A 24,941-nucleotide genomic window follows, 5' to 3' on the forward strand; every position below is an offset into this window, starting at 1 on the left:
CTGATTCTGGAATCACAAGATTCTCTCTGAAGCCAAGGGGGAGAGATGGGAATGGAGGACCAGAGACAAAGGGGGAAGAGGTGGAAGAGGCTTCACAAGCTGGGAGAATTGCAGGGTGAAGGCTGCAAGGTCCCGTGCTTCTGACATGCCTTGGGTCTGAGGGATCCAGCCCAGTGAGGCTGCCCCGGGGACCCCACCAGGCCCCAGCTGAGTGAACCACCAGGTCAGGCTGGGTGAGGGGAGAGCAGAAGGCCCCGGGAGACCTGCAAATATTGCTTTCACTGGCCCTACCCTGCTTTGTCCATTGGGCCTGACCCAGTTTCTATGGTTCCAAGTTCCTTTATTCGAAAGCAGCACATGTGAGTTAGAGCAGCCAGGAGGGAGCCAAGGGGAATCTGCAAGGAGGTTTGGGCAGAACCCAGGGAAGCGGGCTCTCAGGAAATTGGACTATACTCTGCCCATCACTGCACCCCACACATTTGGGGGAGCCATGGACGCCCTTGACATCGACTCCCTTCTCGGGGCTCCTGCCACCAGCTGGGCCCATGCCCGCAAGGCTGCCAGCCAGGTGCTGGGTCCACAGGATGGAAAGGGAGGGGAAGATCTAAGAGGAGCTGGACTCTCTAGAGGAGAGGGGACTGAGTGGAGTGACCCCCACGTACAATCTGGCCAGCTCTGCTGGTCCTTCCCTGTCCTTCTCCTGGGCCCCATCTCCCCACAATCTGACAGCCTTCCCAGTCCTTTGTTTACCCTCTGTATTCCCACTTCCCTTTCCAGCTAAGGGGAGGTGGTGGGAAAGCACAAACATTGCCCCATTTTACAGATGCAGAAACTGAGGCCCAGATAAGACTTGCTCAAGCTCACAGCTCAGTAGTCCAAAATTAAAACCCAGGTCTGTCTGACTTTTTTTCCTGTACAGGCAGATTCTGACCATGTCTCTTGAGTGTCTCTTCCATTGTGGACTCCATGTAGCTGGGTGTCTGCATGGCAGTGTGTGTTCTGCGGAATCTGTCAGCATGTGTGTGCTTGCCTGCTGTGCTGTGTCGCAGGAGTGGTAGCACAGGAGAGAAGGGCTCTTCCTCAGGAGTCCTCTTGGCCAGGCCAGGAGTCACCTTCCTTCTTGGGGGCAGGAACAGGTATTCTAAGGGGATGGAGGAGGCATAGGACTCAGAAGCCAGAGGAAGTGAATGGGACAAAGGCAGAAGCTGGGGGAGGGATTCGGGTGGTGAATGTCTGAGGCAGGGGCCTGGCAGGAGGGGGAGGCTTTCAGGGCAGTTCCCATTCCTTAAGGCCCCGGGGAACCCCAGGTGAGGTTGCTCCATTGTTCTGAAGTCCCTGTACCCCCATCCAACCCACCGCCCCAAATCTGAATTCACCTCCTTTAGGAGAGCAACTCCCATCAGTCACCTAGCCTGTGGGTCTCTGCCTTCCTCACTCAGACAGTCTTGGGAGACTGGGGAGACCCAGAGGCAGCCTTCTTCGAGGGGGCTGGGCAGCCAAGGCCTGGAAAGGAGGCAGGCCTGACTGGCCAGAAGCCACCTTCCAAATGAGCTCACACACATACTTTCCACCCTGGCCCAGGGCCGCGGCTGGGTGCCTTCCAGGCCAGCCTTCCCCAGCCAGGCCCAGCCCCCTCTGTCCTCCTCTGTCCCTCAGCAGGCCTGGAGCCCGGGGTTCCACGACAGGATGGATCGGGCACCCCAGGCCAGGGCCGTCACCACACCCCAAGGGAGCAGCTTTCCCTGCCTCCAGGCTGAGACCAGGTCTCCGCAGGGTCCCTTATTCCTCCAATGGGCCTTCGTGGCTTAGAGGAGGAGGAGACCAGTTTCCTGCACCCAAAGACCCACACCTGGATAGGGAGGGGCAGTAGAGGGGAAAGGAGAGGTGTCCACATTGTAGTGACCTGGAAGAAGCACTTCCTCAGAGAGCCTGAAGTAGCTCATTGACTCAGGGACTGGGCCACGTCTGGAAGCTGCCTCACCATGGGTCACATCCTGCCCACTCACTTGATTTCCCGCTAGGGGCACTTCCCCGATTTGAGGCAGGATGGGGTCTGGGTGGAGCAAGGCCAGGCTGACCTCAAAGCAGGGGAAAGATGGGTGCCTCCGAAGGGCCCAGCGGATTTGCACGCATGTGACAGGCTCCAGCTCATTTTGATCCAGCCTATGGTCAAAGACTTCACCCTTCGCCCAGCTTCCAGAGACATGTAGCACCAGGCCAGAGAGCAAGATCAATTCCCAAAAACGCTCTCCTTAGCTACTCTGTGCCTGGCTCTGTGCCCTCACCCAACATCCTGGATCCGATGATATCTTCCTGGGGTTCCATGAGTTTGTATGTACAGACACAGCAGACAATTGCTCCCATTTTGGATTCCAAAAATATGGGCACTGCAGGTAGATCACACAGGCAGCCGTTGCCCTCCAAGGCACGGATGGTATAGTTCTGTCGAAGAATGACTATGATTCATAATACCACTGACCCCATCACAGCCACCAGCCGAATGTTCTGTCCTCACTTCCTTACAAAAGAGTCGGATGGTGCTAGGCACACAGGAGCCCCTTAATAAATGTCTACTGACTTGAATTGCCAGTGAGAGCTGTGATATACATACGTTAACAGCTGTAGTTGTGAATACAGAAGTATTCTATACACGTGTAATAAGCATGTGTATACATAGTAAATTTATAGGTTAAAAAAATCACTGAGCTGTACATTTAAGTTTAGTACTTTTTTTGAATTTTACTGTATATTTCATATCAATCTTTAAAAGGTTCAAAAAAGAAAGAAAATATATCAAGGGAAGAGGTTCGCAACTCCAGAACAATGGCTTTGTCCCTACAGACCCCCTCCTTATGTGCCAGCCCTATCCCAGAGCCTGCCCTTAATCAGGGAATGGTTGGTATTGGGTTGTGTTGGCCTACCTCTTCTGGAAATACCAATCCTCCAGGCTGCACTCCCAGGACAGCGTGTACCTGGACCCTGGAGCACCCAGCAGGAAGGTCTCTCTCCCTTCACTCCTCTAAGCTCCATGCCAGGTGTCCCCAGAGTCCTCCTCCACTCTACTGGTCTGTGCTCCAGAGGTCCCCCACCCCCACCCCATGCCTGCACAAAACTGCACATAAGTTCTGGGTGGAGGAAAGCTGGAGAAGGGGCCCAGAGCAACGCCCACCCCATCCTCTCTGTCTGGGCGCAGCCCCTTCTGCAGCAGAGACCGCTGGGGAGGGTTTGCAGGGTGGTAGCGCCCCCTCGTGCTCTGTGTTGGCACTGCAAGCCAAGCCCGGAGAACCGAAAGGTGAGGGCAAAGCCAGCAACGCTCAGGGCCGAGGACACCACCGGCCTGTCCCTTCCCCCTTTCCACTTTCCACGCTTCAACCCAGGACACCTGTACTTAAAGGGGTGGGACTATGGGCGCGACAGGATGACAAGCCTTAGTCTTCCAGCTGCAGAGAAGGAAAAGTCAGTTTCCGTCGTCTGTGCCTGTGCTGGGGGTTGGTGAACAGTCCTCGAATAACTCCAGGAAGGAAGAGGGAGTGGAAGGGGTGCAGGACAGAGGGTCTGCGGGAGGAAGCAAAGGGGGCACTGGAGTCCTGTCCTCTGAGTTACCACACTGCCCTCCGGTGGACGCCTCAGACACTGATCCCTCCAGGATGCCTGTCCCCTGGGCTTGTCCAGGTGGGTCTGCACTCCTGGACCTCAGAATGCTAGAACAGAGCTCCCTCTGGCCAAGGCAAGCAGGCCTCTGCGACTCCTGTATCTAAGAATGGGACATTTCTGTGCCACTTCTCTGAGGCCTTTGTAGGCCATGCCCAAGCCTCCTGGGGGGCCTCTTACTTGCACCCATCCTCCTAAAGTCATCTGCACCCTGGGGCTGGGAGACTCCTTTAATCCCAGTCTTACATTTATAAAATTCTTAAATTTTGTAGTTCATAAAAATACCTATAGGTGTTTTGTGATTATCACTATATTATTGCCTATTTATGCTAAAAGTTTTCATTTGTTAAATATAAACGCTTAAAATACACCAAGTTGGGGGACTTCCCTGGTGACGCAGTGGTTAAGAACTCTCCTGCCAATGCAGGGGACACGGGTTCGAACCCTGGTCCAGGAAGATCCCATATGACGCGGAGCAACTAAGCCTGTGCGCCACAACTACTGAGCCTGCGCACTGAGAGAGCCTGTGCTCCGCAACAAGAGAAGCCACTGCAGTGAGAACCCCGTGCACCGCAATGAGAAGAGTAGCATCCCCCGACTTGCTGCAACTAGAGAAAGCCCGTGCGCAGCAACGAAGACCCAACGCAGCCAAAAATAGAAAGATAAATAAATAAGTTAATTAATTAATTTTTTAAAATTACACCAAATTGGGACTTCCCTGGTGGTCCAGTGAGTAAGACTCTGCACTCCCAATGCAGGGGGCCCAGGTTGGATCCCTGGTCAGGGAATCCCGCGTGCATGCCGCAGTACCGCAACTATGAGCCTGCGTACCACAGCTAAGACCTGGTGCAGCCAAAATAAACAAATAAATATTTTTAAAAATAAATAAATAAATAATAAATAAAATACACCAAATATTTTGAAAACAGTCTTCGTATTTAATTTTTTAATACACCCGAGGGCCCCAGAATGGACATGATTGAGGTGGTTCTCAAACCTCCAAGGGGTGTCCCTGACCCGGCATCTAATTCTTTCCAAAGCACAAGGAAACTTACTCCCATCAACATATGGTAGAGTCTTCAATCCCCATTCCCTTCAAACACACAGGTTTCCCCATCTTGAAAAGCTCTCCTGGATTCTGCTGCAGTCTTGAAAGATTTTTCTCATTTTCCCCTTTTCTCTCAAGCCAAGGTTTTCCAAAAGCTGTCTGTATTCCTTCCCCAGTCACTTCTTTTTAACTCAACCTCTATGTCTGCATCCCAACCAGGCATTTACTGAAACTTCTCCCTAAAAGGCCCTCGTGACCCCTTTCTTCCCACCCCAGGCCTCCTCTCTGCTTTCACTTTCTTTGGCCTTGTATTAGCATCTAACACAGCTTGCTTTGAGAAGCTCCTTTGCTCTTGTCTTCCCGGACTTTCTGCCATCCTACAATCCACAAGTCACAGGGTTTTCAAGGAGCCCTGAAAGCCCAGGGCTGGTATCCCTCTGCATCAACCCTAACTGTGCCTTCAGCTCCTCTACCCTGAGCAGGGACTATCTTTATTTGTTCCGTTAATTCCAGTTTCTGCCCTTCAGACTGTACAGAGTAAACAAATTCTTGTTCCACGCTACAGCTCTTCAAATATTTGGATCTAGTTTTCATATATACAAACGCTCACTACAGTTAAGCTTTATTTTAGGTGAAAAGCCTTTCTTCTTCCATAAACAGCTTTCATACGGAGCAGCTTAGAGACCCCTCACTATTCCTATCACCCTCCTCTGGATTAAATCATTTTGTCAGTCTTTTAAAATGTAGCTTCCCAGAGAAGCAGTACCACACAGTGGTTAGGACAAGGACTCTGGAGTTACACAATCTGGGTTTGGATCCAGCCTTTATGACTTATTGGTAGGGTGACCTTCAGCAAGCTGTGTATCCTCCCAGAGCTTCAATTTCCTCATCTTTAAAATGGGCTAATAAAAAAAAAAGGGCCAATAATTCAAAGGGTAGTTGAGTGGATTAAAAGACATAATCCACGTGATGCCATGTGATGCCTATGATTTGCAGTCACTGATTCATTCATTCATTCATTCAACAAATATTTATTTATTGTCTACTTTATGCCAGACATTGCCTTTGGCACTGGGGATTCACCAGTAAAAGAATAGATCCTTGCCCCTATGGAAGGTGCAGGGAATAAACATGATAAGTGAGTAAAATATAGTATGTTAGATCGTGATAAGAATTTTCCAAATTTTTAAGTTCTGTGTCCTTTTTGATGAACAATTCCACCTTTGAATCATTTTTATCTTTTACGACAAGCATCCGAGAGAAACCAGGCTGCTTCTTCAACACTTTGCTTAGAAATTTCCTCAGCCAAATATCCAATTTCATTCCTCACAAGTTCTACCTTCCACGGAACACTAGGACATGAACACAATTCAACCAAGTTCTTTGCCCCTTTATAACAAAGATCGCCTTTCCTCCAGTTTCCAACAGTGTCTTCCTTATCTCCTTCTGAGACCTCATCAGAATAATCTTTACCATCCATATTTCCACCAACATCTGTTCACTTAGGTATTCTCTTGAGAGATTGAGTCTCTCTCTGTAGCTCTCTTCTTCTGAGCCCTCATAAGAACCACCCTTAACAGTCCATTCACAGCAATGTAGGCTTTCTCTAGCATGCACCTCCAGTCTTCCAGCCTCTGCCCATCACCCCGTTCTAAAGCTGCTTTCACTTTCTTATGTATTTGTAACAACAGCACCCCGACTTCTCAGTACCAAGTTTCCATCTTAGTCCATTCAGGCCACTATAACAAAATACAACCAGTTGGGTAGCTTATAAACAAGGGAAATTTATTGCTCACAGTTCTGGAGGCTGGGAAGCCCAAGATCAAAGTGCCAGCATAGTCACCTTCTGGTGAGGGCCCTCTTCCCAGTTCACAGCCAGTGTTTTCTATGTCCTCACATGGTGGAAAGGGCTAGGGACCTCTCTAGAGCCTTTTTTACTAGTCCCATTCTGAGGGCTCCACCTCATGACCGAAGCATCTCCCAAAGGCCCACTTCCTAATACTATCATCTTTGGAGGTTAGGAAATCAAGAGATGAATTGGGGGTGGCGGGAGGGACACAAACATTCAGACCAGAGCACCTTGGCTGCTACACATGCTAGTAGTTTGATCTTGAGCAAGTTATCTAACCTATCTGTGACTCAGTTTCCTCAAGTATAAAATGAGGACAAAAATAACACCTACTTCCTGGAGGTGTGGTGAGGATTAAATGAGATGATATACGTGCAGTGCTGAGAAGAGTGCCAAACATATGGTGAGTACTCTATCAAAGTTAGATACTGGTGGGACTTCCCTGGTGGTGCAGTGGTTAAGAATCTGCCTGCCAATACAGGGGACATGGGTTCGAGCCTTGGTCCGGGAAGATCCCACGTGCCGCGGAGCAACTAAGCCTGTGAGCCACAACTACTGAGCCCACGTGCCACAACTGCTGAAGCCCGTGCACCTAGAGCCCATGCTCCACAAGAGAAGCCACCGCAATGAGAAGCCTGTGCACCACAACGAACAGTAGCCCCCGCTTGCCACAACAGAGACCCAACGCAGCCAAAAATAAATAAATAAATAAATATTAAAAAAAAAAAAAGATACTGGCATTTTGAAAACCAAATATCTGCCCATTTTCCAGTACTTTTCACAATTTCTCAGAGTTCCAAGAACATCCCCACAGACCCATTTCTAAATGGACTTGGTCTACAGTGTGATATATATGGGCTTGGACACTTAAAATCACTAAACGAATTAAAGCTTAAACTAATTATAGGTTCTCTTTCACTTCTTCCTATTTTCTTTTGGCTCAAATTCACTCTTTTATTTGCCTGCGTTGGGTCTTCATTGCTGTGCGTGGGCTTTCTCTAGTTGAGGTGAGCGGGAGCTACTCTTCTTTGCAGTGCACGGGCTTCTCATTGCGGTGGCTTCTCTTGTTGCACAGCACGGGCTCTAGGCTCGTGGGCTTCAGTAGTTGTGGCACGTGGGCTCAGTAGTTGTGGCACGTGGGCTCAGTAGTTGTGCCACATGGGCTTAGTTGCTCCGCGACATGTGGGATCTTCCCGGACCAGGGCTCGAACCCGTGTCCCCCGCATTGGGAGATGGATTCTTAACCACTGTGCCACCAGGGCAGTCCCCAACCTAGATCTTGATTTTTTTTTTTTTTCCAAATCTTAGTTTATTCAGCATTCCAGACCATGGGCTCTTCCTCCTCCTCCTGCCCCTTACAACTCTTCCCATCTCGCCACCACTTTTCCAGTTTTATTTCTAAATTCATTTCTAAACTCCCCACAAGCCCACTCCCAAGTACTCCCCATGGCTGACTTTTTAAATTTATATATCTGACCTCTCTTCCCAACTATTCTGTAAGCTCCTTGAAGTTAAAGTGAACTCTTACAAGTTCCAGGCATCTGCTAAGTAGCCAGCATAGAGAACACAGCCTGCACTCAACTAAACTTCCATGATGGCTTTCAGGACTTAAGTATTTTTAATTTCCCCAACCTCTCTGCCCTGCTTCCCTTTATTCAACATCTTCCTCCCACACTTAGGGTTCTATTTCACCCCTCATTAATCCCAAGGGCTATAGTAGGGAACAGAGAGAGACCAAGGAACCAAGTTCCCTTGGCATGGGACCAAGATCCAAGTGGCAGAAGGACTTTTTATGGCCAAGTCTATGGCTTCAGGCCCTGCTGAGGTCTCAGTTTTGAACACATCAAAACTGATGTCAATAATAAATGTCATGAACAGAAAACTGTCTGTACCATTTGTAAAGAGGTGAGAGTAGTAAGGTTCTGAATGTACACTCTGTCCAAAGCCAGATTGCCTAGTTTCAAACCCTTGTTTCAGCATTTACCAGATCCATGATCTTGGGCAATACTAAACCCCTCTGTACCAGAGTTTCCTTACCTGTAACATGGGAGTAACAATAATAACCACTTTTCAAGATTGTGGAGAGGATTAAAAGAGCAAACACTTGAAAAGTGCTTAGATCTGTGCCTGAAATGTGAAAAAAAGCTCAAAAACTATTTGCTATTGTTATTGCTTACTATTATAACCTATAAGTGCCACAAGAAACCTGCAACCCAAGCCCACATAAATTAGAAATATCTCTTGTGACTAATAATAATAATTGCTAGCGTGTATGAAACACTCCCTAGATGCTCAACTTGTATTATCTCCCTAAATGTTGACAATAACCTTAAGAGGGAATTGTACATTATTAACCCCATTTTACAATTGAGAAGCACAGAGAGGTTAAACAATTTTCTCAACGTCACATGGCCAGCAAGAAGGGAAGGCACATTTATTCCTTTATTGAATTACAGTGTCTCAGCAGGAGAGAAGCCTTGTGGGTACAAAGGTAAACAGTCTAGGCCCCAGCCTACAGGAAGTTTCAGTTTCCACAGCAGGGGAGGGGCAGGGGCGGGAAAGAGTAAACAAATAGTTACAACAACGTGTGGTAATTGCTATAATAGAGGCTCATCAAGAAAAGTGCTACCGCATCACAGACACTGGGACAAGAAAAGTACTGAGAGCTTAAGGATTCAAAGGAAAGACATGACAGTTACGGAATAAGCAGTTGCCCTTTGACAGACGTGTCCTGTAACTAACGTTATACGGAAAGGACTAAACAAAGCAGAGTTAAAAGTGGAAGCTGAGCGCCTTCAAAGCCCAAGTGACAAGACGCTGCACGACCGGAAAGGCGTTAAGACGGTCGGGTGGGCGGAGAGCGCGTTGATTGGCAGGGGTGGGGCCAGGCTCGTCACCCGCCCCCTCCTCCGCCCGGGCTCCTGCAACCCCTGGGCTGGCTGGGGTACGGTCTGCGCGAGGGACTGGGCGTTGTGCCGAGCCGCCTGTCCCCCTCCCCCGCTCCCCTGCCGCGTTCCGCGGGCTGGACACGCTGGAGAAGTTGAGCAGCGCCCGGGCCGGCCCTGGGGGCTGACAGTCGGTAAAGTTTGGCCCAAAGAGGAAGTGGCCTCAAGCCCCAGCAGGTGGCGGCCAGGCCTGGACCGGGGCGCTCGCGGCCTGCGGGCCGGCTCTAGGCGAGGGCGCGCCGCAGCGCCGGTCTTTCAGCCGATTTCCGGGGCTTCGGGGGCCGGCCTCGGGAGAGAGCGAGGCGGCGGCCGGGGAAAACAACTCCGAAGTTGGCAAGAGGCACCGCCCCTGCGCTCGGGCCGCCTCCGCCCCCCACCCGCCCCCAGCCCTGGCCTCCAGAGCACCGGTCGAGGAGCCCGGGCCATGGAGGCCCCTCGGGGAGCCGACACTGGGAGGCCAGGACGCCCGGAGCGGCGCCGCCTCCCCACTGGGTAGACCACCGAAGCTCCGGGACTCTTCTTGCACCTGCGGACGGCTCACGATGCTGCCGGCCATCCTTCTCCTCCTCCTGGGTAAGAAACCGAAAACGAGACTACTCGCCCGGCAACCCGCTCCCAGGGCTGTCACCGGGCCCAGGGGCTCTAGCTCCCTTCCTCCTACGTGGCCCCTCACCTTACCCTGCCTGCCCGTGCCCGGCACTGCCTGCCCCAATCCCCGGGAACTCTCTAGCCGCTCTCCTCAGCCCGCAGCCTCCCTCTGGCTTCCGTAGATCACCGTACCCACTCCATAGGCCGTGCTGCCGGACCATCCTCCGAGGTCACACACCGCTGCCTTCCTCTGCTCCACCACCCCTTCCTGTAAACTACCCGGAAGCCGCAGATGGCTCCCTTTCCTACTTGACTCGCTCAGGTGAAGAAAACTCCGAAGCGTGACTCTTGCCCTTTTTCGCTCTTCCTCTAGGAGACGCTGTGGCCCACCCAGACAGGATCATTTTCCCAAATCCTGGTGAGTAGAGGATGCCCCTGGGGTCCCATGGGCTTGGTAATGAGGGAGGACCCAAGAGAAAGACTCTCTCTTCCTTGAATTCCTCTAGTACCTACCATAGTTTTAGAGTGGAGCTCATCCACCCTTTATTTTACAGATGGAGAAACTGAGACCTAACATAAGCCCTCAGCCGGTAGTTATGTATTTTTTCCCCAAATATCCATCCTTGATCGGCCTAGCCAAAATGTAGTCTTCCTGAGGATAGAAACAGTATTTCCTGGTTCCTCCTGGCCCAGTGGCTGGCACAAAGCAGACCTCACATTGTTTGTGGTGTTGATACTTAAGGTGGAACTATGATGAGTGTGGAGAGACAGGGGCCTGCTGAAGACTGTGCCTCTAGAGTGTGTGTCGCTGGGGCAGGGGAGTTTCTGTGCTCCTTCTTGAAGAACCCAGGCCCTTGGAGGAGGCGTGGCATGGTAAGAGGCTCTCAACCGATGTCCCTACCTTCCTCTCTCTCTCCAGCCTGTGAGGACCCCCCGGCAGTGCTCTTGGAAGTGCAGGGCACCTTACAGAGGCCCGTGGGCCGGGACAGCCGCAGCTCCCCTGCCAACTGTACCTGGCTCATCCTGGGCAGCAAGGAGCAGACGGTAACGGTCAGGTGAGAAGCAGAGCAAGACCCTATTCCTTTCCCCCACCCCTCCTCCTCTACCATGGAAAAGACTTCAGGGATCTTCTCCATGGAACTTCCATCCCTGTCAACAGGGGGAAGAGTAGAATTAGACTTGGCCTAGTCTTCCCTAAAAGCCTGGCTTGTTCCATGGTGAATTGGAACTGCCTGGAGTGGACATCTAGCTTGGGTCTTGTCATCTCTGAAGGACAACAGAAACAGTCCTTTCCTCTAGAAACAGTCCTTTCTCTCTGATATGGCTGCTTGGAGGAGTCCTTCAATCCATTGCACATCCTTGTCTGGGATTCAAATCTATTCCTTCATCAGCTTAGAACCTTCCTCAGCCTCCCCAGATCTTTTTTTTAAAAAAATATTTATTTATTTATTTATTTTATTTTGGCTGCACTGGGTCTTAGTTGCGGCACGTGGGATCTTCGTTGGGGCATGAGGGATCTTTAGTTGCGGCACACAGACTCTTACTTGCGGCACGCGGGCTTCTTTGTTGCGGAATACGGGATCTAGTTCCCTGACCAGGGATTGAACCCACGCCCCCTGCATTGGGAGCGCAGAGTCTTACTCACTGGGCCACCAGCAAAGTCCCTCCCCAGATCTTTTAAACAGTCCAGGTCTCCCTGGGCTCCTCCAACCGTGGGCCGTGGGGTTGGGGCCCATGTTGAGTACCTAGCTATTTGCTTCCCACAGCTCACTTCCCATGAATTTACCCAGAAAAGGGTAGGTGAAGGGAGAGGGCAATCTGGGGAGAGGTTGTTGGGGCAGAGAGATCAGAATGCCATGGTGATCTCAGGTCTCACCACTGGGCACTGGGAGGGGATGGTGAGTTCTGGTTAATTAAGCTGTATGGTAATTGCCGGTTACTGCTAGCACCAGACTCGGGTGACAGTGCTGCAACAACAGGAAAGCAATGAATCTGTTCTAACTCAGTCCAGAACACAAGGCAGTTTTTCCAGAAGGCTCTAGGATGTACTCATGGTCTCATGGTGCCATAGGCCTCTGTTAGGGCTGTTGCCTTGATTACAAAGGAATTTGGCTAACTCCATTTTCATTTGGCTATTTGGATTGTGGATAAGCAGGTGTTCGTGCTTCTTGGAGTAGAACGGGCCTGACAACACTGGGGGAGGAAGAAGCCAGCAGTGGTCAAGAATATCTTACGGGGGCTTCCCTGGTGGTGCAGTGTTGAGCGTCTGCCTGCCGATGCAGGGGACACGGGTTCGTGCCCCGGTCCGGGAAGATCCCACATGCTGCGGAGTGGCTGGGCCCGTGAGCCATGGCCGCTGAGCCTGCGCGTCTGGAGCCTGTGCTCCGCAACGGGAGAGGCCACAACAGTGAGAGGCCCGCGTACCGCAAAAAAAAAAAGAATATCTTACGTCCTGCTCTCCTTCACCCCTGTAGGTTCCAAAAACTGCGTCTGGCCTGTGGCTCAGAGCGCTTAATCCTGCGCTCCCCCATCCAGCCACAGATCTCCCTGTGCGAGGCACCTGCCAGCCCTCTGCAGCTGCCTGGAGGCAACGTCACCATCACCTACAACTATGCTGGGGCCAGAGCACCCATGGGCCAGGGCTTCCTGCTCTCCTACAGCCAAGGTGGGCTGGACAGGGCTGTCTGTAGTGCCACTAGAACAGGCAGTGGAAGCCTGAGGGAGGAGGGGAGGATCCTGGCAGCTCCAGTGCTTCACAGCCACTCTCCATGGTGCCTCTGCAGATTGGCTGATGTGCCTGCAGGAAGAGTTCCAGTGCCTGAACCACCGCTGTGTGCCCTTGGTCCAGCGCTGTGACGGGGTTGATGCCTGTGGCGATGGATCTGACGAGGCAGGTTGCAGTTCAGACCCCTTCCCCAACCTGACCGCGGGCCCTGTCCCCACCCCACCCTGCAATCACACCTTGGAAGACTTCTATGGGGTCTTCTCCTCCCTCGGATACTCACACCTGGCCTCAGTCTCCCACCCCCAGTCCTGCCTCTGGCTGTTGGACCCCCATGATGGCCGGCGCCTGGCGGTGCGCTTTACGGCCCTGGACCTGAGCTATGGAGATGCAGTGCACGTGTATGATGGCGCTGGGCCCCCCAAGACCCTCCGGCTGCTGCGCAGCCTCACCCACTTCAGCAATGGCAAGGCTGTCACCGTGGAGACACTGTCCGGCCAGGCCACAGTGGACTACCACACAGTCGCCTGGAGCAGCGGTCGGGGCTTCAATGCCACCTACCACGTGCGGGGCTACTGCTTGCCTTGGGACCGACCCTGCGGCTTAGGCTCTGGCCTGGGGGCTAGCGAGGGCCTAGGTGAGCGCTGCTACAGCGAGGCACAGCGCTGCGACGGCTCATGGGACTGCGCTGACGGCACGGACGAGGAGAACTGCCCCAGCTGCCCACCTGGACACTACCCCTGTGGGGCCGCTGGCACCCCCGGTGCCACAGCCTGCTACCTGCCTGCTGACCGCTGCAACTACCAGACCTTCTGTGCTGATGGAGCAGACGAGAGACGCTGTCGGCACTGCCAGCCTGGCAACTTCCGGTGCCGGGATGAGAAGTGCGTGTATGAGACATGGGTGTGCGACGGGCAGCCAGACTGCGCTGACGGCAGCGACGAGTGGGACTGCCCCTATGCCCTGCCCCGCAAGGTCATTACTGCCGCGGTCATTGGCAGCCTCGTGTGCGGCTTGCTGCTGGTCATTGCCCTGGGCTGCACCTGCAAGCTCTATGCCATTCGTACCCAGGAGTACAGGTCAGTGGGAATGCAGCTGGCAGTAGAGGCGTGGGGACTGAGGGCGGGACAGGGCCTGTGCAGCCACAGAAGTCCAGAGGGTGCCCACGTTGGGGACGGGTTCTGGTGACCAGCTTCTGGGTTGGCTCCTAGGGTTGTCTAGCTTGGCAGGCGTGCTTCTCTGAGAGGGGGACCGGTCTAGATCTTGAAAGCCATCTCAAGGAAGGAGGGGGATGTTAGATGACTTTGGAAAGCCGTGGCCTAGCTCCGGGTGCCCTGGCTTGGGTACAGAAGAAAGAGGCCTGTCCAGGCTGGGGCAGGCGGCTCTGGTGAGCAGCACCTGTGACCGAGCCATCCTCGTCCCTTCCAGCATCTTCGCCCCCCTCTCCCGGACAGAGGCCGAGATTGTGCAGCAGCAGGCGCCTCCCTCCTATGGGCAGCTCATTGCCCAGGGCGCCATCCCACCTGTAGAGGACTTCCCTACAGAGAACCCAAATGACGTAAGTCACCCTCCGCAGCCGGACCACCTCCCACTCCCAGCCCTTCCTTCTTTCAGGCTTCTGGCCGTCCCCACCCCCTCTGACTCGGGTGTCTTCATCCTCTCCTTGCAGAACTCCGTGCTGGGCAACCTGCGTTCTCTGCTACAGATCTTGCGCCAGGACATGACTCCAGGGGGCGCCTCAGGCACCCGCCGCCGCCAGCGGGGCCGCTCTATGCGCCGCCTGGTGCGCCGTCTCCGCCGCTGGGGCCTGCTTCCGCGAACCAGTCCCCCAGCCCGGACCTCTGAGACCAGATCCCAGGTCACACCTTCTGCTGCTTCCCCTGAGACCTTAGACGGCAGCACAGGTCCAGCCCGTGAGGGCGGGGCGGTGGGTGGGCAGGATGGGGAACAGGCACCCCCGCTGCCTGTAAAGGCTCCACTGCCACCTGCCAGCACGTCTCCAGCCTTCCCCACTGTCCCCGAGGCCCCAGGGCCACTGCCTGCGGCGCCCCTGGAGCCATCACTGCTGTCTGGAGTGGTACAGGCCCTGCGAGGCCGCCTCCTGCCCAGCCTGCGGCCCCCAGGACCAACCCGGGCCCCACCTGGACCCCACACAACAGTCCTGTCCCCAGAGGATGAGGACGATGTGCTGCTGGTGCCACTGGCTGAGCCCGGGGTCTGGGTGGTCGAAGCAGAAGATGAGCCACTGCTGGCGTGAGGTGACCTGGCTCCCCTGGGTGCTCTATTCACAGTGACAGCAACCCTTTAGAGGGCAGCTCAGCTTCCCTTCCACTACTTCCCTCCCTGTCCCTCAGTGTGAGGGCACTTGATGGGCCTCCCATGGATCCCATGTAGCTGCTATAAAGTTAGGTGTCCCTCAGGCAGGGAGAGGGCTCACACAGAGCCCCCTCTCTGCGCATGGCCAGAGACCACAGTCCTCCACTACCCTCTCCCCACACCACCACCATTTGGGTGGCTGTTTTTAAAAAGTAAAGTTCTTAAAGGGTCATAGGCCTGGACACTCCATCCTTGCCAAACCCACCCAAAAGTGGCCTTAAGCACCAGAATGCCAATTGGCTGGAGACTTCCAGCCCCCAAGGGGAGGATTTGGGCAGGCCCTGGGGTTTTGCCAATGGTGATCCCTCCCACAAGGCCTAGCTCATAAAAAGAGCACAGCAAATGCTTTTGTTCCATAGCCAGGTCATTGTCCAGGAAGCCAAGGTTGAAAATAAAGGAATCAGAAATTTAAGATTTTTGTAAATGAGCTGTGAGCATGAGCCCCGCCTCTCTGCCCATCTCAGCTTATGCTCCCCCCACCTTACTCCTCCCTATGAAGCCCTTTGCTCTGCCCTCCACCTCCTGGCCTTTTCCTATTTATCTTCCAACCACCCATCCTTGTTTTTTATACCACTCAGAGGGTAAGAAAATTCTAGGAACCCTAAGACTAACCCTCTCCACCTCCACTCGCTGCCTGGGGCCCAGCTCTACAGTGACTGACACCAGCAGTGAGCACCAAGCCTTCTTACTCACCGCCAGGCCGGAAGTCATGAGCCCGCTGGGCCCTGCAGCTGAGAAACTTCCCATTTATGGAGTACTCACAGAGCACTAATCACAGAAGCAGACTGTCCCTGGTGAAACACTCCTGCCCTCCATCCTCCACCCTACCAGGCATTTTCAGTCTGTCCTAGGCAAGACAGATGAACTCACAGCCAGGATGCCTCAAAGCGGGCAAAGATGCGTCCAGAGAAAAATCATAATCATTCAGGGTGTGAAGATGCTAGCATCACCTTGGCCAGATCCAAGAGGTCTTCCTGGAAGAGGGCCCAAACTAGATCCTAAAGAATGCTGTCAGTAGTTGGTATAGAACTGTGAATTTTAGGCGGGGTGAGAGTCCATACAATAAGCAAACTAAGGGGACAGTAAGGGCTAGGGCTGTAAGAGGGACCCTGGACTTCCTGAGAAAGGGGCGCAGGAGCACAAGCAATAGCCAGAGCCATAGAGCTGGAGAGGGTGACGGATGAGGGGGGAATGATCTGTGAGAAATGTTGGGACCCAGCCTGTGGTAAGCAAGCTGACAGAGCGGTCCCAGAGTTTAAAAGGAAAATCAGCCGGGACAAAGGATTTAGAAAGAGCCTGTGGGAGTGGGTGTGATGCCCACAGGAGCAGAGCTGAGGCATTCCCTAACAATCAGTCCCCGGAGAAAGGGCTCCCCCTTAGGCTCCCTAACCCTTCCTGTCTGGCCCGGCCTACCCCCACCTCCCTGGTGGAGGGTCCCTGTTGATGACACACTGCCAGCATCCTCACACCCAGCACTAATTGCATACCGTTCCCTCTCCCAGCGAGCAGGAGCCTACAGAAGTGGCCGAGGGGACATGGTACAGTCCTGGGACACCGGCATCTTGGCTTGGGGAAGACTCAAGCACCTTTCACTCCACGCCCTCTCCAGAGATTGGGGAAGGGGCTCCAGAGATTCTCATCCTTGCTTGCTGTTCTCCCACCGGGCCTCCCTTCCCCAGTGTAAACAATCACTGGGTCCCACCAGCGTTAGGCCCAGTGAAAACAGTGAGGCAGGGAATGTTGATTTCCCCTCCCATGCCTCTCCATCACCTGGCCTCTGCCTCTCCCTGCTCCTCTCCTTCTCCATAGCCAGCTCGAAACCTTCAGCCTGATATCTTCATCGTCCTGCTCCAGACCTTTTACCTCCTAGGGGTATTTGAAACTTGAAAGTGGACAGAGATTTAAGGTAGAAGAATGTTCCTCATGGTGGAACGCTTCAGAATGCTGGAGGGAGGACTTGAAGGTAGAGTTCACTAGGAAGCCCTGTGCATGTAGATTTATGGGCCTGAAAGAAGATTCCTCTAGGTGCTGGGTGTGTGATCTACGAGGTGCAAGCAGTAACACCGTTTTTGTCAACCACAGTGAAGCCCCAGGTGGCGGGGAGAGGGGACTGACCTTGTACAGGCAGAATGGGGGAACTAAGATAGAGGGTCTTACCCAGGCAAGGGTGGGGCACTAGGGGGCTGTCACCCAAGTTATTTTCACCACGGCCCAAGGAAAAAGAAATGAGGCGACTTCAGATCCTATCAGGATAGACACCACTGTCCAAGGTGCCCAGTATCGGAGGTGTGGGACTCATGCAAAGGCCCTTGGTGGGGAGGAGGGAGGTGATCTCAGTTATGAGATGGGGATCAGGCTGAAAATCTGAGCAGATACCAGAATTCGGTCCTTAAGGAGCAGAATCTGGGCCTGAACCAAGCTCCAGGCCATGCTGGGAGGGGAAAGAGACCCCCAGCCACACAGCCTGAGACTGTGGGAGCACCAAATTGTTGGGCAACCTGCTGAGTGCCAAACCCTTTATCACACGTAGCTAACCCTCACAACATGGCTGTGCTGTGGGCATCACAGCCCCAATTCACAGGCTCATGAGCAGCTTCAGAGGAATACTGCTCCAGTCTCTACTGAGAGGCAGACTTAAATCTGGATCAGCTCGGTTCCAAATCTCAGTCTGTCCCACTATTACACAGGACCTCCAATTCCTGAGGGAGCCTTGACCTGGGCAAGTGCACAGCCTCTTACCAGTGGGACAAGAGAGATGGTGGTTCAAGATGAAACCAAGCATGCATCTGTGGCCTAAGGCTGGATTGAGGGCAGGCAGAAGTCATGGTCAAGAATCTTCGCTGGGGTCTCCAGCCACTGACACTCTTATCTAGTATCATAGAAATGAATTCTACCACCTAAATGAGTTTTCCAGAAACATAAAGCTCAACCCTTTACAATTTAAAACTTAAAAAACTCATTCTGGAAGGAAATCACTCTAAAACATTACACTCGTCTTCAGCCCATCTGCACTATAAATCCTTCTGGATAGCTGAGGATCATTCATAGACACCAAAAACCTCGGCAGCAATGTTTTCAGAAGCTGTAACAGCGTCAGAAAAGCTATTTGCCTTAATGCCAGATGACCTTGGACCACTTTTTAAATGCTTACGACTGCTTTAAAAGTTTTCTGTGATATTGCTTCCCTTGCTACCAAGCTATCAGGGGTCACTAGCTGCTATAAATGTGCTTCTCATCTTTGAGCACAGGAACACACATGGACACATTAAAATTGTGAATAAAGTAAGAACAAGTAGGCTGTGACTGAGGACTGTAGAGTCCGTCCAGTGAGTGAAGCACATGAAGACTGTAGCTGCTTAAGAGTTCTTTCTGCTCCCTCTAGACCCCACAATGTTACCCTGTAGTTGACCTCCACATAAGTGAAGCGTCACTGCACTAGTAATCCCTAGATCACTATTTGCTTCTTCAATTGGAAAAGTCCACTGAAGATCGCAATATAGGTTGTCCCCAATAACAGGAGACAGCTGGAATATTTAAGACAAGGAAGGTAGCATAGCATAGAGACGAAAAACAGTCTGTGGCATTGGAAAGATCTGGGTGGGAATCCTGGTGTCCCCATTTTCCAGCTGCATGATTGATTTGGGGCACAGGCCACTCACCCACCACTCTGAGCCTCAGGGTCATGAGGATGAAAGGAGAGAATGCAGGAAGGTGCTTAGCACAGCATCTGGCAAAAATGGGGTGAGAAGGGGCCAGGAAATCGGAATGTGTGTTTGGGTCCTTGGGGGCACCGGGAAGACAAGAGTGGGAGCCTGCAGGGAAAGGGACCGGGCAGAAAAGGAGCAGTAAAGGAGCCCCGCTATCCTGGCTTCCCCCCTGCCCCAGAGGTAGGTGTCATTGTGTGTCTGCCCTGTGTAGCCCAGAAGGCCTGGGGCTGCCCCAGAGAGCACTGAGAGGGGGGCTGGCACCTGCACTGGGGATTGGGAACTTCTTCTAGAGGGCTAGCTGTCTCTTCTCCCCTTTTTCCTGCTCTGATTAACACGAGGTTGGTGGGCCAGGCAGGGAGGGAGAGATGGGGAAGAAGTCCCCACAATGGTTTGTACCCACCTGAACCTAGTGAAAAAATGAAGCTGCCAAACAAAGCAGCCATGTCTCCTTCCTCAAAGCCCCCATCTGCCTAGGGGCCAGGCTGGGAAATGGGTACTGCTGTGGGCCTTAGCCCAGAAGGGGTAATATGGGGAAGAGGGGGTGGCAGAGAAGCTTGGTGGCGGGGTGGCTGTCCTCCTGTCGCTGCGTCTTTTTTGGTTTCTTCCTTTAGCCCCTCCATTTAGCTACTGAGCTCCCACTCTGGGCTGAACACTGGGCTAAGGGGCTGGGATACGGAGACAAATCACACATAGTCCTGGCTCCTGGAGAAAGACCACCCAGGCCCTGGGTCCTTGCCTCCTCCCATCCTCAGCTCCCTTGCCCACTGACCCCTCACCCCACTTCTCTGAACCCGTCTCTTCTGCCCCTCTGACTTTGTTCTGTTCGTGTCTTAACCAGACTCCGCAGTGTGTGCTCCCAGAGGGAAGCGACGCAAAGGGGGCGGGGGGGCGGGGGGGGGGCAGAAAGGAGGGAATCCCGCTGACATCACGGCTCATTAGCATATGTGACCTCATCAGGGGGTGGGACTGTTTCCCCAGGTGTCTAGGGGGAGGGCATGGGGGGTGGTATTTAAAGGGAAAAGCTGACAGTGCTGCTGAGTGAGGGAGCGGGTGCTGCAAACCGCCAGGCTGCACACGCACACGCACACCGATGCACACGGACCTCGACACCGACATGGACACGGACACAGAAACCACAGCACTCTGCCCCGCCAGCAGCCACCGGGCCTCCCCGCCAGGGACGCCCACACCAGGTGAGGGCTGAGCTGGCAGGTGCTGGCTGCAACCAAGGCGGTGGGAGCTGAAGCTTTGGTGGGGAGGTCAGAACTAGGGGTTGAAGGAGCTCGAACGCAAACAGCAAGAGGGCAAGAGCAACTCAGGAAGTGGGGAAGCCTCCTGCCCACACTAGGACTGGGGCTCGTATGAGGTGGGGGGCTAGGGGGCAGAGGTGGGCTGCCTAAATGTCCCCTCACCCATCACCCAGGGCTTCCCTGGGGAAACTGGTACTTAGCCCCTAGGTCTGCCTCATTCCCAAGAGGTTGGGACGGGCAGGAGGGAAGGGGGAAAGACAAGGGGCAGCCCACAAGCCTGGGAATCACGGGCAGGGGGCTACCCTGGGGAACTGTTTTGAGGGTTTCTCTGGCTCCTGGAGGCCCTGGCTGCCAGTCAAGTATTGATCCTGGGCTATTTCCAGCCTCTCTCTATCCCCCTTTGTTATGTCTGTGGTTCCTCCTCCAGTTACCCTGGCCCGTGCATTGTCACTCTCCCTGCTCCTGCTCTCTCGCTATTTCTCCTCCTCCCTCCCTCTCTCTCTCCCTCAGCCTCACGACGAACACAATATTCTGTCAGACTCACAGGGACAGCCAGGGGTGCAGAAGGATTCTCACACACAGACATGCATTGGGGGATGCTTACCTACAGGGCCATGGGAAGAGGCAGCCCCTTTAACACACCCATGGAGACCCAACACACACATCTCAGTGAGCAAAGGCCCTTCCCTGGGAACAGGCTCCCCACAAAGTTTTTGACTCTGTCAGTACCCAACCTCAGAACCTGTGCAGGGATCATCAGTGTAGGAAGCAGGAGGGGGCAGGGCCTCCCGGTGGAAGGAGGGGCAGCCCCCGGCCAGAGGCCTAGTCTGGGGGTGTGCCTGTGTGTGTGAAGTGTGAGTGGGTGTGCAAGCCTGCACACAGGTGCCTCCCTGCATGGGGCATGTTTTGAACGGATTGTGGCTGGAACCACACTGGGCAAGCCTTCAGGTCAGCCCCTGGGAGCCCCACCAGTTCAGGCTTCTGGTGGAGTTCAGTGGAAGAAGGTCGGACCAAAGATTCTCAGCTCCTTCTGGGTCACGGTCATCGACTGGGCCTCTGAGGCTGGAGCAGCCAGGACTGAGTCCTCTGCAGGTGTCTAGGCCTACCCCACTCATAGCTTCCTTCTCTTTGCTCCCCCCCAGAAGCAGATGCTTCACTGCTGAAGAAGCCAGAGAAACTGTTGGCAGGGTTGGACTGGGGTGGGCCACCCCCTGCCCCAGGGGCCCCCAGACGAAGAGGAAGTATGCCTGTCCCCTACAAGCACCAGCTGCGGCGGGCCCAGGCTGTAGATGAACTTGACTGGCCACCTCAAGCCTCATCCTCTGGCTCCTCTGACTCCCTGGGCTCAGGGGAGGCAGCCCCCACCCAAAAGGATGGCATCTTCAAGGTCATGCTGGTGGGGGAGAGCGGCGTGGGCAAGAGCACCCTAGCAGGCACTTTCGGTGGTCTCCAGGGAGACAGTGCTCACGAGCTGGAGAACCCAGGTATTTGGGGGAGCCCTGCAAGAATTGAGGGTGCCTCTGGAGCCCTAGTCAGGGATGGAAGAGCTCAAGGCATGAACAGTCCTGGAGGCCAGAACCTAAGAGAAACTGTTTCAATGCTTTCTGTGGCAACCTCCCTGGAGGGGGTCCCTGGTGCTGGGATCTAAAGCATCCCTGGTTACCAGGTCTAACAGGTGTTGGGGAGCCTCCTAATGGGCTCTATTCCCTGTCCCTATTTCCCAACAGAGGACACCTATGAGAGACGCATCATGGTGGATAAGGAGGAAGTGACTCTAGTTGTTTATGACATCTGGGAACAGGTGAGAACTAAGATGTGGCTGCAAGCAGGTGATGAAACCTGGGAGAGCTGAGGAGGGGCAAAGTATGGCTGAAGGCTGAAGGCTGGTGGGACTACAGCCCCTGGTTTTAACATGTAGTGGAACCTGACCTTTCATATATATTGTCTCAGAGAGCAAAGGCTCACACCTATGCACACACCATGGTATTGAGAGCTGCTGTCTGGTTTCCAGGATCTTCTGACCCAGAGGAAAGTTAGGATCTGGATTCGACAAACCCTGCAACTGCAAGCCAGGCTGAACACCCTGAAACTGACCCCCTCTGTACATTTTTCAGCCTAGAAGATCCTGATCTGAGAGGACATAAGCTCAGAGCTCTGTAATGTCAGGGAAGGGGAAAAAAGTGAGGACTTGTGAATATTTGGACATAAATGATTACTTTGCAGAAACGAGAGGCCAGATTACACACACTTGAATAGCATTCATTTTTTAAGAGCTTAAGCATAAGAAAGTAGGATGGGCTACCCTAGTCTAGGATCCTATGTCCCCCATTCGCCCATGTGGAGCTCACATTACAAACTTCTCCCTCCTCCACAAACGCACCCCGAGTATGGAGATTCTGCCATTAACTAGCTCTGTGTCCTAAGCAGGTGGCTTCTCCCTCACATCCTGGCTCCTCATCCTTGAGGTGTAAGGTGCTGGGCAGGTTCTCCCATGCCTCCAGCCCTGACATTCCACGACTCTCTGCCCATCTGCAGGGGGATGCAGGGGGGTGGCTGCAGGACCACTGCCTTCAGACAGGGGATGCCTTTCTCATCGTCTTCTCGGTCACCGATCGACAAAGCTTCTCCAAAGTTCCAGAGACCCTACTACGGCTCAGGGCTGGGAGGCCCCAACATGACCTGCCTGTCATCCTCGTTGGAAACAAGAGTGACCTGGCCCGCTCCCGGGAGGTCTCACTGGAGGGTGAGTACCCTGAACCTCATCCATGTTTGCAATCTCAGGGAACCCTCTCCCTTCCAGGACACTTCTCCATAAGGCCTTTTAACCTCCTGGGTGCACAAAATTGCAGTTAGTCCCAGGCTAGGGGCAGACTCTCAATGCCCACGCCTAGGACCCCGAGACTCCCTTCTCCTCCCCCTCACCTCTTCTCAAGGCCCCTTTCTTCCTCCCCCTCCACACCACCACCGCCCTCCACTTAATCCCTGCTTGTTCTATCAGTTGCAAGAGATCCATTTGCCCCAATCCCTTTCCACTGCACGCCCTGGGCCCCCCAGGCCCAGCCTCGCCCGTCCCCGGGCCCAGCGCAGCCCCGTGGGCGGGCGGGCGGGCGCCTGAACACGTCCCTTCCTGCAGAGGGCCGCCATCTGGCAGGGACACTGAGCTGCAAGCACATCGAGACGTCGGCCGCGCTGCACCACAACACGCGGGAGCTCTTCGAGGGAGCGGTGCGCCAGATCCGGCTGCGGCGGGGCCCAAACCGCGCTGGGGGCCCGCAGCCCGAGTGGGGCAGGCCCGAGGGCCCCGCGCCGCCCACGCGCCGCGAGAGCCTCACCAAGAAGGCCAAGCGCTTCCTTGCCAACCTGGTGCCGCGCAACACCAAGTTCTTCAAGCAGCGCTCCAGGTCGTGTCACGACCTCTCCGTTCTCTGAGCCGCGGTCGCTATGGTCACCGCGGTCGCCATGGTCACCGCGGTCGCCATGGTCACCGCGGTCGCCATGGTCACCGCGCCCTCTGCTCGCCCCCTCGCCCCGCCCCGCCCCCGTCCGGCTTCCTCTGTGAAGACAGTCTAGGAAACCAGAAACTCCCGGGACGCCCCGGTGTGACTACGGGAGCCGGATCCCCCGCCCCCAGACCCCGGCGGGCGTCGCCCCACCCGCTCCGCGCGCTCTCCGGTTACCTCCCGGCCTCGGGGCTCCTGGAAGGCGAGGACGCTGACCCGCGGGGGTCGTGCAGCGGCTGTTGGGCGGGGCGGCTTCCGGCGGGCAGGGAGGAAAGTAGTTCTGCGAGGTATTGTGTTTTTTTGTTAATTCACGCTTGACCACCTCTCCCGTAAAGAGATGCTAAAAGCAAGAACTGGAAAAGTGCTTTGTAAACTCCTTTACAGTTTTCCACCTTTGTACTCAGCGCGAATATGCCTCAACTTTAAGAGATCCTTAAAGGTAAAGACACGGAGCCGCTTCTTTGAGACTTTACTAAAGCGTCCTGGCTCTGATCTGCTGCACTTGTGCACTTTGCCTTTAAGAAGTTCTTAAAGGCAAGGGCCTGGAAGCGCTGTTCTTCTGAATTGTGATTTACCACGGCACTTCCCCTTTAAGGTTATTAAGGGGAAGGTGTGCAGAGACTTGCCTGAAGAGCTGAGCGGTGGCAATCCGCCTTTAGCCAGGTCCCAGGAGGCACCAGCAAGGGAGCCACCCTTCCCTTTTCAATAAAGAATTTTTCTACTGCACTTGCTTACTTTGACTCTCTGTTCTTAAAGCCCCCCCCCACGGAAGGGATGGGTGGATTTATGTTCCTTGCTCCTCTGAGCCTGAGTTTTCTTGTCTGTAACGGTTCTAGGGAGACTCCGGAACTGACTTAGTTCTGGAGTAGTCATAACAAGGGGCAAAAGGCCCCTAAAGATTACGGAGCCCAACTTGTCCCTTTGCCAATGAAAAAACAGGCCTGGAGAGGAGCAGGGACCCGTTAGAATTAATTTGGTAACTCAGTGAGCAGGTCCCCATCACCTTACCCCTTACCGGCAAGGAGCCCACTGGAGGCTACATTTTTTTTTTTTTTTTTTTTTTTTTTTTTGCGGTACGTGGGCCTCTCACCGCTGTGGCTTCCTCCGCCGCGGAGCACAGGCTCCGGACGCGCAGGCTCAGCGGCCATGGCCTACGGACCCAGCCGCTCCGCAGCATGTGGGATCCTCCCGGACCGGGGCACGAACCCGCGTCCCCCGCATCGGCAGGCGGACTCTCAACCACTGCGCCACCAAGGAAGCCCTGGAAGCTACATTTTGCGCCTAGAAGTACACTCAGCTGTGGCC

The 24,941-nt window shown here is 54.1% G+C and overlaps 2 protein-coding genes across 2 annotated transcripts; both read left to right on the top strand.

The window, feature by feature from the left end:
• The first annotated feature begins 9,465 nt into the window (after positions 1-9,465).
• On the top strand, positions 9,466-15,591 carry LRP10 (LDL receptor related protein 10). Its single transcript, XM_032622710.1, has 7 exons — positions 9,466-10,066; positions 10,455-10,499; positions 11,001-11,136; positions 12,556-12,746; positions 12,865-13,882; positions 14,232-14,361; positions 14,473-15,591. The coding sequence occupies exons 1-7, from the start codon at positions 10,036-10,038 to the stop codon at positions 15,058-15,060; spliced, it is 2,139 nt and encodes a 712-aa protein (XP_032478601.1). The 5' UTR covers positions 9,466-10,035; the 3' UTR covers positions 15,061-15,591.
• Positions 15,592-19,856: 4,265 nt separating this feature from the next.
• Positions 19,857-23,619, top strand: REM2 (RRAD and GEM like GTPase 2). Its single transcript, XM_032622712.1, has 5 exons — positions 19,857-20,079; positions 21,279-21,620; positions 21,864-21,937; positions 22,672-22,879; positions 23,270-23,619. The coding sequence occupies exons 1-5, from the start codon at positions 19,977-19,979 to the stop codon at positions 23,563-23,565; spliced, it is 1,023 nt and encodes a 340-aa protein (XP_032478603.1). The 5' UTR covers positions 19,857-19,976; the 3' UTR covers positions 23,566-23,619.
• The last annotated feature ends 1,322 nt before the right edge of the window (positions 23,620-24,941 follow it).

Source organism: Phocoena sinus, chromosome 2, assembly GCF_008692025.1.
Source record: "Phocoena sinus isolate mPhoSin1 chromosome 2, mPhoSin1.pri, whole genome shotgun sequence".
Lineage (NCBI taxonomy): Eukaryota > Metazoa > Chordata > Mammalia > Artiodactyla > Phocoenidae > Phocoena > Phocoena sinus.